A 14,332-nucleotide genomic window follows, 5' to 3' on the forward strand; every position below is an offset into this window, starting at 1 on the left:
CCCAAATCAACATCTAACCTACAACTATTTAGTTTACGCCGCAAGAAGTTGTTCAAATTATGTTAATTGTAAAATAATGAAACTTATGCCATTCATTTTGTTATTATTAGCTTATAGCAGGCTTATCAAAATAGGTTATTATGCATGAGCAATGGTGCACTAATCATTTTCGTATCATAGTGTCGCTCTCCAGTCTCCGTAAGCAATTTTTGGAATTGCCTAGACGTGTTCTCCACGTGGTGCGTAGACATGGTAACAGGTGAGAGGAGTGTGAGGTATAGCCTATATACTATAGACTTACCTCGATTTTTTTTTAAACAAAATTGTAAAATGGGAAGTGAGGTAAAGAAACATCTTGAATAATATTCACCACCTTTATTGCAGAAGCCTAAATTAGTTCATTAGTCAAGTTTGATTTTTAAAATAGGCTTATACCCCCATAATCAACCAAAGAGCTTTTCCAATGACTTAGGAAGGGAACCGAATGGTGTGTTAAAGACATCGAATACCCAGTTAAATGGTCAAACTAATAAACAAATGCCAACTACATAGTTTGAAAAACATCCCAATGGTAGCCACTTGGTTTCAAAAGGATATCACTTATAACTACCTTGTGAATTTAGTTCATATGACTAAACCCGTCATAACTATACATTTTAGGTTACTTAAACATGTTTGTAAAACAAATTATATTCCTTCAAAATATGGTTGAAACTATCAAGAGATTGGTATTCTACAAATGACTAATAGTACTTGATATGGCCCAATAGGTCATGTAAATTAGCCAATATCTTCAAATGAAATGACACAAAAGACAGATATTAAGCAACGTATGTCATAATCCAGACCATTTCAAACAGTTGCTGGTTCAGCACTAAAAGCTCACCGCTTCAACACATAAAAACAAAAACGTGGAGCGAGCCAAACAGGGGAAACAAAACAAAAACATTGAGGGAATAAAAACAAAACGTGGAGCAGGCCAAACAGGGGATACAAAACAAAAAAGGCTTTAACTTAAAGAGGAAGCGCTAAATAGCTATGTAGCTCTTTAAACCTCTTATGCCAACTGAAGCATGGGCTGTACAGCTCTTGAATATCACCTGTGCCAAACGAAATCGAAAACCAAAGCCTGTAACGGTGCCTTTTAGAAACATTGGTTATATTTTTATCATTCATAAATGTAAATAAAATAGTATTCTTAAATTTAAACACTATTCATATTTCAAAGCACATGCACACTAAGGTTTCAATTGATAGCAAGACAGCCTTCCTAACATTAACAGACTAGTCACTGTAGTGTTTTAAAACAGACTGTGCTCAAGGAAGGACTGCATTTGCATATTAGACTATGCTTTCAAGGTAAAGAAACAGTTTTATTTGGGTCTGTCCCCTTAAGTTAGAGCATGTCACTGGACTTTTGATCATGCGTTTTCAATTACGCAAGTTTGAAAAAGCAGAACAAACCCATGTGAGCATTACTAAAGGTACTAAATAAAACCCACTCTGAGATCATCAATGAATTCTGGTAATAGCACGGTAACAAGTTAGTATGACTCAATGTCCCCATAGCCTTATCCTGAAAGTGAGAGAACAGAGACAATGTCCCTGTTGCGTTCCCTCTTCATAGAGGCGTGCGTAACACCCTGCTACAACTAAACTCTCCGTGAAGTGAAAAAGGTATGGACTGTAGGTGCAAGAAAGAATGACAACAGGCAGAATGTGGTACCGTTTACCAGGACTTTATTCCTTCACACGGTAATATGGGGAAAAGGGGCTGGACGGAACCAAAGCAAATCAAACTAGAAAGACAAATCTCTCCCTCCTGAACAGAACACTGGCATTTATATAGCTTCAGATTGAATGGGTAATTGGAGACAGCTGTCTTGACGAGGGGGCGGGGTCAGCTCTCCAATTAGCCCTGGAGTCGACCAATCAGCTGCTTGAGGGATTTCAGGAAGCCATTTCCTGAAATAAACACATACAAACTACAACACATAAACTGGGGAACGTAACAGTCCCACCATGGCCAACAGAGGGAAGCAAAGAGCTTAAATAACAATATATAATAACCTCCCTTACCCTCAGAACTGCCTCAATTCGTCAGGACAAGGTGTTGAAAATGTTCCATTGGCATGCTGGCCCATGTTGACTCCGATGCTTCCCAAAGTGGTGTAAAGTTAACTGGATGTCCTTGGGGTGGTGGATCATTCTCGATGCACACAGGAAACGGTTGAGCATGAAAAACACAGCAGTGTTGCAGTGCTTAACACAAACAGATGCGCCTGGCACCTACTGCCATACCCAGTCCAAAAGCACTTAAATCGTTTGTCTTGCTCATTCACCCCTTGATCGGCACACATACACAATCCGTCTCAAGGCTTAAAAAGGGCACACAAAAAACATCTACAGCATTGAAGGTCCCCAAGAACACAGTGGCTTCCATCATTCTTAAATGGAAGAATTTTGGAACCACCAAAACTCTTCCTAGAACTGGATGCCTGGCCAAACTGAGCCATCGGGGGAGAAGGGCCTTGGTCAGGGAGGTGACCAAGAACCCGATGGTTACTCTGACAGAGCTTCAGAGTTAGTTTGTGGAGATGGGAGAACCTTCTCTGCAGCACTCCACCAATCAGGCCTTTATGGTAGTGTGGCCAGACGGAAGCCACTCCTCAGTAAAAAGTACATGCCAACCCGCTTGAAGTTTGCCCAAAGGCACCTAGAGGAATCTCAGACCATGAGAAACAAGATTCTCTGGTCTGATGATACCAAGATTGAACTCTGGCCTGAATGCCAAGCGTCACGTCACGTCCCTATGGTGAAGCATGGTGGTGGCATCATGCTATGGGAATGTTTTTCAGCAGCAGGGACTGGGAGACTAGTCAGGATCGAGGGAAGATGAACAGAGAAAGGTACAGAGAGAGATCCTTGATGAAAACCTGCTCCAGAGTGCTCAGGACCTGACTGGGGCGAAGGTTCAGCTTCTAACAGGACAACAACCCTAAGCACACAGCCAAGACAATGTAGGAATGGCTTCAGGACAAGTATCAATGTCCTTGAGTGGCCCTGCCAAAGCCCAGACTTCAACCCAATTATAACATCTCTGAAGGACCTGAAAATAGCTGTGCATCAACGCTCTCCATCCAACTAAGAGGATCTGCAGAGAAGAATGGGAGAAACTTCCCAAATACATGTCTGCCAAGCTTGTAACGCCATACTCAAAAACACTCGAGGCTGTAATCACTGCCAAAGGTGCATCGACAAAGTATTGAGTAAAGGGTCTGAATACTTCTGTAAATGTGAAATTTGGAAAACAATTTAATCCATTTTAGAATAAGGCCGTAACGTAACAAGTGGAAAGAGTCACGGTCTGAATACTTACCGAACGCACTCGTTATCTTTTTTCAATGGGAAATGCTGCGGGGGTCACCATAATGCTTGTCAATTGTACTTTAAAACACGACAGGATAACACTTCCTTAAACCTATCAAAACATGACAATTGATATCCCATAGGACTTATTACAAAACAGTTCACTGAAAGTGGGCTTTGTTCATTTAATGTTCCAACCCCAAATACAAGTAGGCTATTGTATGAGTGGTGAAATCTACAGTGAAGAGGCTTCTATGCAAAAGTACATATAATCAGAGGAAATGTATATTAATACAGTAGAGGTACAGTTATGGTGGTCTTGGTTTGGCTGTCTTTAGTCTTTGAAACTAACATGTGCCACATCAGCGATAGGGGCCTTGCCTCCTAAATTCTCAAGACCTGAGTCACTGCTCAAGTTGCCAAAATCCTCATTGTCAAACTCATCTAAGTCTTTCTTCCTCAGAGTGCATCCTGTCTTCTTTTGATTGGTCTCTTCCTCCTCTTCCTGCTTCTGTTTGTCAACCCTATTAGGTGAAAGCAGAATGAAAAAAAAAATCATGAAAAATGTAACCCTTTAGATTTTTACAGCCTGAAAGTAGTAGTCCAATAGCACACGTTGTTGTTTAGACACAAAGGCCTATTAAACTAACAGTGGATCGGGATTAATTGTACATTTTTGTTTTACTTCTTGGCCAGTTGAGTTCAAAATGTGATACTAACAATGAGAATTGTCTGCTACAAATTGATGTACAGTTGAAGTCGGAAGTTTACATACACCTTAGCCAAATTCATTTAAACTCAGTATTTCACAATTCTTGACATCTAATCCTATTAAAAATTCCCTGTCTTAGGTCAGTTAGGATCACAACTTCATTTTAAGAATGTGAAATATCAGAATAATAGTAGAGAATGATTTTCAGCTTTTATTTCTTTCATCACATTCCCAGTGGGTCAGACGTTTACATGCACTCAATTAGCATTTGGTAGCATTGCCTTTAAATTGTTTAACTTGGGTCAAACGTTTTGGGTAGCCTTCCACAAGCTTCCCACAATAGGTTAGGTGAATTTTGACCCATTCCTCCTGACAGAGCTGGTGTAACCGAGTCAGGTTTGTAGGCCTCCTTGCTCACACATGCATTTTCAGTTCTGTCCATAAATTCTCTATGGGATTGAGGTCAGGGCTTTGTGATAGCCACTCCAATACCTTGACTGTTGTCCTTAAGCCATTTTGCTTCAACTTTAGAGTATGCTTGGGGTCATTGTCCATTTGGAAGACCCATTTGCGACCAAGCTTTAACTTCCTGACTGATGTCTTGAGATGTTGCTTTAATATATCCACATAATTTTCCTCCCTCATGAAGCCATGCATTTTGTGAAGTGCACCAGTCCCTCCTGCAGCAAAGCACCCCCACAACATCATGCTGCCACCCCCGTGCTTCATGGATGGGATGGTGCTCTTTGGCTTGCAAGCCACCCCCTTTTCCTCCAAACATAACAATGGTCATTATGGCCAAACAATTCAATTTTTTGCTTCATCAGACCAGAGGACATTTCCCCCAAAAGTACAATCTTTGTCCTCATGTGTAGTTGCAAACAGTAGTCTGGCTTTTTTTGGCGGTTTTGGAACAGTGGCTTCTTCCTTGCTGAGCGGCCTTTCAGGTTATGTTGATATAGGACTCGTTTTACTGTGGATATACATACTTTTGTACCTGTTTCCTTCAGCATCTTCACAAGGTCCTTTGCTGTTGTTCTGAGATTGATTAACACTTTTCACACCAAAGTACGTTCATCTCTAGGAGACAGAACGAGTCTCCTTCCTGAGCAGTATGACGGCTGCGTGGTCCCATGGTGTTTATACTTGCGTACTATTGTTTATACAGATGAACATGGTACCTGAAATTGCTCCCAAGGATGAACCAGACTTGTCTACAATTTTTTTTTCTGAGGTCTTGGCCGATTTCCTTTGATTTTTCCATTTTCCCATGTCAATCAAAGAGGCACTGAGTTTGAAGGTAGGCCTTAAAATACATCCACAGGTACACCTCCAATTGACTCAAAAGCTCAGAAGCTTCTAAAGCCATGACATACTTTTCTGGAATTTTACAAGCTCTTTAAAGGCACAGTCAACTTAGTGCATGTAAACTTCTGACCCACTGGAATTGTGATACAGTGAATTATAAGTGAAATAATCTGTCTGTAAACAATGGTTGGAAAAATTACGTGTCATGCACAAAGTAGATGTCCTAACCGACTTGCAAAAACTATAGTTGGTTAACAAGACATTTGTGGAGTGGTTGAAAAACGAGTTAATGACTCCAACCTAAGTGTATGTAAACTTCGACTTCAACTGTAATCATCATTTTAAAGCAAACAGACAGCATAATTTTGTCTTAAACAAGGAGAGTTACAGTATGTTACTATTGACCCTCAGTTGTAAGTGTTTGTGGTAAAATGAAACATTAAAAAAATATCCTATAATTAACACGTGCATTTCAAGAATGAATGGATTTTTATTGAACATAAAACTATTTTGGGAAATAAAATTTGCTGAGCGTGGCAGTGACTTGCCTCTTCACATGACTTTGTAACTAAACTGAGCATGTGCACAGTGAATCACATGATTCTAGCTCGTTCCTGATTGGCGATATTGAAACTGACAGGCTATTTCCCCGGTTTTCCCTACACACTCATATTATTAGGGATTACTACTAGGTTACATTTATAAACAGACAATTTCAAACGCTAAGATGTGTTCATGTCAAGTGCAGTGAAAATAAGTTTAGTAATCGGAACAGTACTTTTTGCCTTCACCCCCATTTAATTTATTTTCTATTTGTTAAGCACCTTGAAATGTATTTGTTGTACGAAATGTGCTATAGACATGCAAATAAAATTATTTGATTCAGATTTAAAGTGCTAACATGAGTACTCAAATTCATGAGTACTTGAACACAAAGGGTTTTCACCACTGAAGGCCATTTAAAAATTGCCAGAATTCTCAATCATTTCATAATAATCTGTGTTATCATGACTTATCTGACAAAGACTTCTGTATAGTCGAAACGCTGTAATTATGGTGTTGATAGGGGTCATTCAAAACAACAAATTACATGCTAAATGAGAACATATTCATTGTAAGCTAAATAATAACTAAGGTAAATGTGTACTATATGTTTTTACCCAGTAGACGGCAGTAGAAACAGACATCCCTGTTCCCAAGCAACACCTCTGCCAGCTTAGCCCACTACTTGTGGGCTTTAGACTCACACATACACCATAGTGTAGGAAGTAGGAACACTCACGGAATTACGATGGTCTCTTTCTTCCCACACTTGGCACAAAGCTCCAGCTTCAGGGCACAGGGTTTACAAATGACGTGATACGCATCCTTCACGGTCTTCAGAGAACATTTCACACTGAAACACATAGAAACACTCGCTGAATACCCATGTCCTCCTCTCACACCCCTTCACTAGCCAACATTCCACCCATACATATCCCCAAAAGCTTCCCCTGGTCTTCCTACTAAAACAATTAAATTGGACATGCATGTTTGGTTTTGATTTGGAGTAGTAGCCCGCTAACCATATAGCTAGGTGTCTTCTAAAGTAACCCTAATTTATAAGACAGTTCTTACTTGATTAATGGTTGTTGGACCCATTTATGTGAAGCTAGCCACAATAAGGATTAGCCACAATAGTGGACTTTACAGTTAGCCTTTAAAATTAAAATATGTCATTGACAGTGATGCAAATGAATACAAACAGTAGAATTATGCCATAATTGAATAGATCATAATAAAGAAGGTTGGAATGTTATATAAAAATCAACCAAATACTATTGGTTCATTTGACAAAAAATCTGTTGAAATCACACTGGATGTATTCGACTTTGGAATTGTAATGGGGGCATACTTATTTCACTGTACAGCCTTACCTACAGATTGTGGATCTGATAACATGGGTTATCAGTCTACTCCGTGACACCCAGAGAACATTATCATTGTAGCTCTTATTGCTGGACTCTGAAACAACTTCATTGAGCAACATTTATCAACCTACTATGTGTATTGAACATTATTAGTTTTCAACTCTCCAGAGACAGACAGCAGGAGCAGTAGAGATGCTATGAATGATTGACTATGAAAAGCCATCTGACATTTACTCCTGAGGTGCTGACCTGTTGTACCCTTTATAACACTGATTATTATTATTTGACCCTGCTGGTCATCTATGAACATCTTGGTCATGTTCTGTTATCATCTCCACCCGGCACAGCCAGGAAAGGACTGGCCACCCCTCAACCTGGTTCCTCTAGGTTTATTCCTAGGTTCCAGCCTTTCTAGTAGGGAGCTTTTCCTAGCCACCGTGCTTCTACACCTGCATTGCTTGCTGTTTGGGGTTTTAGGCTGGGTTCCTGTACAGCACTGTGTGACATTGGCTGATGTCAGAATGGTTTTATAAATAAATTTGATTTGAGTCCCGATGAAAAACAATACTGCATGTTTGAGTCTGATAACTGAGGACGTTGGGAAAAAATATCTTGGGTATTGAGTAGACTGATACCCAATCCTTATGTAAAGCTGTACAGTGCAATATGAATGTCAATACACACAATAAACTGACTGGGGAGGTGATTTCACAGTCACAGCCCCACGATAAGTGCTACAACAGTAATATTTGTGTAAACTCTTCACAGTTGTGTTCTGTGGGTGTCACCAAGTAGACTGATACCCAATTTCATTGCTTCACATTCCAACCTGGTTTTACATTATCTAGTCTAAATATGGCATGATTCCACCAATTGTAAAATTCTGCACCACTTTCAAAGAGGTGCTTTTATTCAGAAGGCAAACTGCAAATTCCACTATTGTGCCTACTCCTTATTGTGGCTAGCTTCACAACATATAACCCAGTTGCACTATTGTAAAGTGGCTGTTCCACTGGATGTCAGAAGGTGAATTCACCAATTTGTAAGTCCCTCTGGATAAGAGCGTCTGCTAAATGACTTAAATGTAATGTAATGTCCGGTCAGCCTCACGAGCCAGATGAAGCTAGCTGGCTGCTTATAATGTTAACCATGTTGCCCAAAGCTAAGTAGTTGGCTAGTTATTTATTTTTATGAACCGAAGTTCAATTTCAATTGGCGAACAACAAATGGCTACCTATCTAATACTTACAAGGATTCCTAAATCATTGCTAAGAATATTGAAATGACTGCAGTTTCTACTGGTCATTGTTTTCAGGCTGGTTGTATTGGTGCGCGCTAGGTACCAAGCTAAAGCTAGCTAGCTACCCCAGAAGTAGCGGTGGAACAAATAATGCCTTATTACCAACACGGTATTGTAAACATTGTTCGTGGACCAAGGTAAAGACAGATTCAGGATGGATATTCACCTGTAGTTTTCCTTATGTCCACAAACAGCAGTTAGGGACTTTCAACATAGTGACAAATCACATTATTCAAATTGCAATAGCTCTTTAACAATTACTCCTAAAACTTTCAAACTGGCATAGACACACATTGCACACACTTTTTTTTGTCAATTTACATCTCGCACTATTTGAAATTATTTATTTAATTTTTCAAATGACAATAGCTCCTTGGTCATGTGACCTACTGACTTGAAACAAGGTTCAGAATGTCCAATGACTACACTTCTGTATTACAAACCCTTTGTAGTTTGTCCATTTTCATCTCACATGTTTTTACATGAATTTCTCACACTTTTTAATTTCAACAGCTCCTTGGTCATGTGACTTACTGACCTCAAACTACTTTCAGAATGTCCACGGACTGGCGGGTTGAGGCGTCTAGTGAGGTAACGTGACCAATCCAGGAGAAGCTTACGGGAACTCCGGGTAGAGTTCTTTTCTTTGTGAAGGGCAGGGCGCCCTGGAATGGTTTTGCACCGAGAGAGGGGCCCATGCCCTGGAAAGCGTTGTGGTGTCCTGTGAGCTCTCGGTCCTGGAATGTGGGGCTTTTGGTCAAGCATGAAAATGTGAGGGCGGTTCCACCAGACAATGATTTGCTGTCGGGCTCTTGTAAACTAGGGGGGGCGGCTGGAGAGCCTAGTGGTAAGAGCGTTGGACTAGTAACCGAAAGGTTGCAAGTTCGAATCCCCGAGCTGACAAGGTACAAATCTGTCGTTCTGCCCCTGAACAGGCAGTTAACCCACTGTTCCTAGGCTGTCATTGAAAACAAGAATTTGTTCTGAACTGACTTGCCTAATAAAATAAAATAAAAAATAAAAAAATAAAAACAAAATTTTGCATGGATCTGGCTCATGCCCTACGAAGTGGGGAGAGGCATCTCCAGCTTGTCTGGGGAGGGAGCCCTACGCCTGATGTGGGTAGTACCATCCACACCCAGCGATTTGTTGTGGACCCAAAAACTGGATGGAAGAAGCCTAGGTTCCTACTGGGCATGGATCACTGAATGTCAACTTGATTAAATTCAAAAGGAGCGTACCCACCTGTCGCGGTCGGACTCAAATCACCCATGTGATCCCCTCATGTGAAGTGAGGAATATTGATAAAGTGCTGGTAAAGCTGGTTCCTATGGCTGTGTCCCAGGCGGCTGACTGGGAAAGTAAATGATTGAAAGGGGATGATTATTTTCTGTTGCTTCTTCCAACACCCGGTTGATGGTGCCACTAGATACTGCAACAGGTATTTGGTTTTCAATCCTATAAGTATTGCACTGGCACTTGATGTCGATTGGGAGTATAAAAAAAGAAGTTAAAGTCCCCTGAAGGTTTGTAGCGACAACTAATGTCCAGTTTGTAAGACAGAAAAGCCTCTGATACCGCCGGACGTGATTTGACTGGATGTCAATTTGATGCTATCTGACTGTTGCATGCTACCCTTCGCGGCCACACTCACACCACCTTCGGGGTGTAAACAGAAAGACATAATTAAGTCTTGAGGTAGCCAAATGCCTTGTCATCTAATCAGTGACGCGCATGAATGGATGAACGAGATTCCACTGTCCCTACCTATTATCTAGCGAAACCACAGCCAAGGGAACATGCGTGACGGAATCAGCGTGGAAAGAAGACCCTGTTGAGCTTGACTCAAGTCTGGCACTGTGAAGAGACATGGGATGTAGAAAAAGTGGGAGGCCTCGGCCAGCGGTGAAATACCACTACTCTTATCATTTTTTCACTTACCCGGTGAGGCAAGCCCTGAGCGAGCACTCGGTTCTCCCCACTCCGGGAACAGTCACAGGTGGGGAGTTTGACTGGGGCGGTACAACTGTCAAACAGTAACAGGTGTCCTAAGGCGAACTCAGGGAAGACAGAAACTTACAGTGGAGCAGAAGGGCAAAAGCTCGCATGATCTTGATTTTCAGTATGAATAAATCAAATCAAATTTTATTTGTCACATACACATGGTTAGCAGATGTTAATGCGAGTGTAGCGAAATGCTTGAATACAGACCGTGAAAGCGGGGCCTCACGATCCTTCTGACTTTTTGGGGTTTGAGCAGGAGGCGTCAGAAAAGTTCCCACAGAGATAACTGGCTTGTGGCGGCCAAGCATTCATAGCGGCATCCATTTTTGCGCCTTTGATGTCGGCTCTTCCTACTATTGTGAAGTAGAATTCACCAAGCGTTGGATTGCTCACCCACAAATAGGGAACGTGAGCTGGGTTTAGACCATTGTGGGACAGGTTAGTTTTACCATACTGATGTGTTGCTGCATTAGCAATCCTGCTCAGTACGAGAGGAATCGCAGGTTCCGACATTTGGTGTATGTGCTTGGCTGAGGAGCCAATGGTGCGAAGCTACTATCTGTGTGATTATAACCGAACGCCTCTAAGTTAGAATCCCCCTTAACGTAACAATACCGTAGCGCCGCAGATCTTCGGTTGGCCGGGGACAGCCGTCTCTTTTGGCAGGTGAGTAGAGCCGTTCGTGACTGGGTTGGGGTGTGGCCGGATGAGTTGCCGCCCCTCTCCTGATGCGCACTGCATTACATTTAAGTCATTTAGCAGACGCTCTTATCCAGAGCGACTTACAAATTGGTGAATTCACCTTCTGACATTGCATGTTTGTGGGGAACCTGGTGCTAAATCACTCGTAGACGACACGATTCTGGGTCATGGTTTCGTACGTAGCAGAGCAGCTCACTCACTGCGATCTATTGAAAGTCAGCCCTTGATCCAAGCTTTTGTCTGGGACGGAAGGCCTCTTCCTCCACCTTTACTTACGGGTTACCAGGTGCATGCAGAAGGTCCAGGGGCCAGACAGAGTGTGAGAGCTCAGGTGGGTAGAAGTTGTAAGACATTTGGCTCTGGATAGGTAGGGGGCTAGGTGGTGGTCGCCCATCCGCCCGGGCCCGTCCTCTGGTGGGAATGTGACTCAGGTTGGGACTCGCTGTGGAAGTCAAAGTGTCACCAGGTGCACGAGGAGGCCTCCCAAGGCGGGGGGCACTCAGAGTCCTGGTGACACTTTGACTTGGACTACCTCGGACCTCAGACTCGGGGGGCTGTGGAGGTTGGAGTGGGGACTTAAGTCTCTGAGCGGGAATAAGCAGGCGGGTTACTAGGAGCACGTGGTTCCTGACAGCGGGACTATAGATGTCTTAGTAATTCTAGGGAGAAAGCTATACTCAGGCTGACCACACTACTCGCGCCGCATGCGTGTTGCCAAGGGCTAAAATAAAAGTCCTGACTATTTCTGACACCGATCACGCTTCAAGTGCTGCCTTTCCCTTCTCCTCATTGGTTTATAGAAGCAGGTACCCACATGCCATCTCCTCATTGGTTATACCCACGTGGGTGATTGAAAGACAACTGTGTTGCCGGTCGGTGTAGTAATACTATGAAAGTTTAGATGCCAATCACCATATAAGTTCAAAGATGAAAAAGCCTGGAAGGAGGAGAGATGACTAGAAACAATTCGGTTGACCGTTTTATGTGTGGATTAATTGTCAGTCGAGGACCTTGTGCATTTCAGGTAAAATAACAACAATGTTTATATCCCAGGACAAATTAGCTAGCAACAGCAAGCTAGCTAAATAGGACATATTAGCTAGCAAGTGCAAGCTAACTAAATTGCCATAATGCTTTAATGCTTTTTGACCTGTCCCCAAATTAATGTAATTGGTTCAGAGTTCGTTTTGATATTGTAACCTGCGTGTCATGATCGCGTTTGGTGTAGAGGGACAAAATAAATGTATGCACGATGGCGCACGGTTGGGGTCCGTGTAAGGCCAAGGGAGAGGGGTGTTGACCGGGTAGGGAGAGCAGGTGTGGAGGTCTGTAGTTCCAGGGAGTAAGCAAAACACTCTCAGGCTCAGGGCAGGGAGTGTAGGCCTAGAGGCCAGGAGTCAGAGGTCACCAGGTCAATGGGGGCCTGCCTGGAAGTCAGGAAGGCCCCAGGGAGAAGGCCCAAGTGAATGGGGTGTAAGTCCTTCAGGGGAACAGAGCAGGCAATTCATGTAAAATTGTGTGAGATGAAAATGGACAAACAAAAGGGTGTGCAATATAGAATGGTAGTCAGTGGACATTCTGAACCTTGGTTGAGTCCAGTAGGTCACATGACCAAGGAGCTGTTGAAATGACAAAGTTTGAAAAATTAATGTAAAAACATGCGAGGTGACAATGGACAAACTAAAGGGTGTGCAATGTGTAGGCCCACTGAGTGTAGATTCTGAACCTTGTCAGAAGTCAGGTCACATGACCAAGGAGCTATTGAAATTCAAATGTTAAAAGTTCTCACTTTGTTTACACTCATTAACCAATTCAACTGGGAATACAAAATGCTGCTCACATTTCCACATGTTTAATAGATTTAGAAAGGAAATTAATGTCCAAATCGTGAAAATAAGACCTGTGTGATGTTGTGCACAATTTTTCCAAATGTCATACTTATTTGGAGTCTGGCTCAAGTGTGAATATCCAACCTGAAAACAACCAGTGTGTGCTTGTTTGTACAGCGTTGGCAGTGCTACTGATAGTTGTTGTGGCGCTTGGCTTGCACATGCAAATTCAGCACACACAACATTCTATAATAGAATTGTGTTATGAGTTATCTTTTTTGATACGCAAAGACCCAAACGGTGTACCATAGATACGTGGTGTAAATGCATGCACCTTGGTACATCCTACCTCGATTTGGCTCTATTGGATCAAAACGTTCTCAAACGATACTGAGTGCATATATTTTGTGTGTGTGTGTGTAACGTACTAACCATGTTCGGGGTTGGGTGAGGGATTTGTATTTGCTGTACTTGACTTTCCACTCAATAACTTCCTTGCAGCGTTGGCACAACCCGTCGTGGACCTTTGAGTTTGCTATCTGCAACAATATCAGCACCAGATTTACACAGGGAAAAGTAAAACAGACCTAAAATCAGCCCAGCATTATCAATACTGATGGTAGACATAGTTGACAGACAGAATGAAACCAAATGGTTTGCTAGCTAGCCAACTGTTTTGCTAACATACTGCCATCATGTCTTGTACTAATGACGGGGCTATTTAACGTTAGCCAGTCAGTCATAGACCGTACCTTTACTTGAACACTTGCTCCATATTTGTCGTTCTTGTAAGCAGTCGTGTTTTGGTGTTTCTGTCCTCGCGAGCGAGAAGCGTTGCCTTTTTGAGAACTCATTTTGCTAAAATCAGAACTCAGATCCCACAACACATGGCACGACAAAATAACCCGGAAGAATATGCCTCGTCATGAGTAACGTCGAATAAAGAGTTACAATTTAACTCTTTAAAATCTCAATATCAACGTTTGATAGCATAAAAATCCATATGTGAATATAGTATTGTTTTAATTGAAATATCGTATTGACACTTTTCTTTTAGATAACGTATTTCCCTTATCCCAGTCCGCAAAAAAATAAATAATTACGTCATTCTACACCGAGGTAACGCCTTGAGCAATCTGATTGGCCTTTGTTAGAAAATAGTTGTTTCTAATTGGCTTTCTTATAAGCCAATCCAATC

General features: G+C 42.0%; 1 protein-coding gene across 2 annotated transcripts; it reads right to left on the reverse strand.

Annotated features, from left to right (window-relative positions):
* Window positions 1-1,723: 1,723 nt before the first annotated feature.
* Window positions 1,724-14,330, reverse strand: c1h9orf85 (chromosome 1 C9orf85 homolog). 2 transcript variants are annotated; one of them, XR_010454071.1, is made up of 5 exons: window positions 13,887-14,330; window positions 13,567-13,673; window positions 6,672-6,785; window positions 2,080-3,893; window positions 1,724-1,965 (listed from the first exon to the last, which is right to left on the reverse strand). XR_010454071.1 is itself a non-coding variant. In XM_064959541.1 (4 exons), the coding sequence occupies exons 1-4, from the start codon at window positions 13,986-13,988 to the stop codon at window positions 3,704-3,706; spliced, it is 513 nt and encodes a 170-aa protein (XP_064815613.1). In that variant the 5' UTR covers window positions 13,989-14,330; the 3' UTR covers window positions 1,724-3,703. The 2 variants fall into 2 exon arrangements, 1 of the variants encoding a protein (XP_064815613.1); XM_064959541.1 differs by having other exon boundaries at window positions 1,724-3,893.
* Window positions 14,331-14,332: the final 2 nt, after the last annotated feature.

This window comes from Oncorhynchus masou, chromosome 1 (assembly GCF_036934945.1).
Source record: "Oncorhynchus masou masou isolate Uvic2021 chromosome 1, UVic_Omas_1.1, whole genome shotgun sequence".
Lineage (NCBI taxonomy): Eukaryota > Metazoa > Chordata > Actinopteri > Salmoniformes > Salmonidae > Oncorhynchus > Oncorhynchus masou.

What these genes read in the sequence shown, in the direction of transcription:
- c1h9orf85 (XM_064959541.1), bottom strand. Translation starts at nt 13,988, where the DNA reads ATGAGTTCTCAAAAAGGCAACGCTTCTCGCTCGCGAGGACAGAAACAC. An exon ending in CTCACCCAACCCCGAACATG is followed by an intron (nt 6,786 to 13,566) that starts GTTAGTACGTTA and finishes TATGTGTTTCAG; the next exon opens with TGTGAAATGTTCTCTGAAGA. An exon ending in AAAGAGACCATCGTAATTCC is followed by an intron (nt 3,894 to 6,671) that starts GTGAGTGTTCCT and finishes TTCACCTAATAG; the next exon opens with GGTTGACAAACAGAAGCAGG.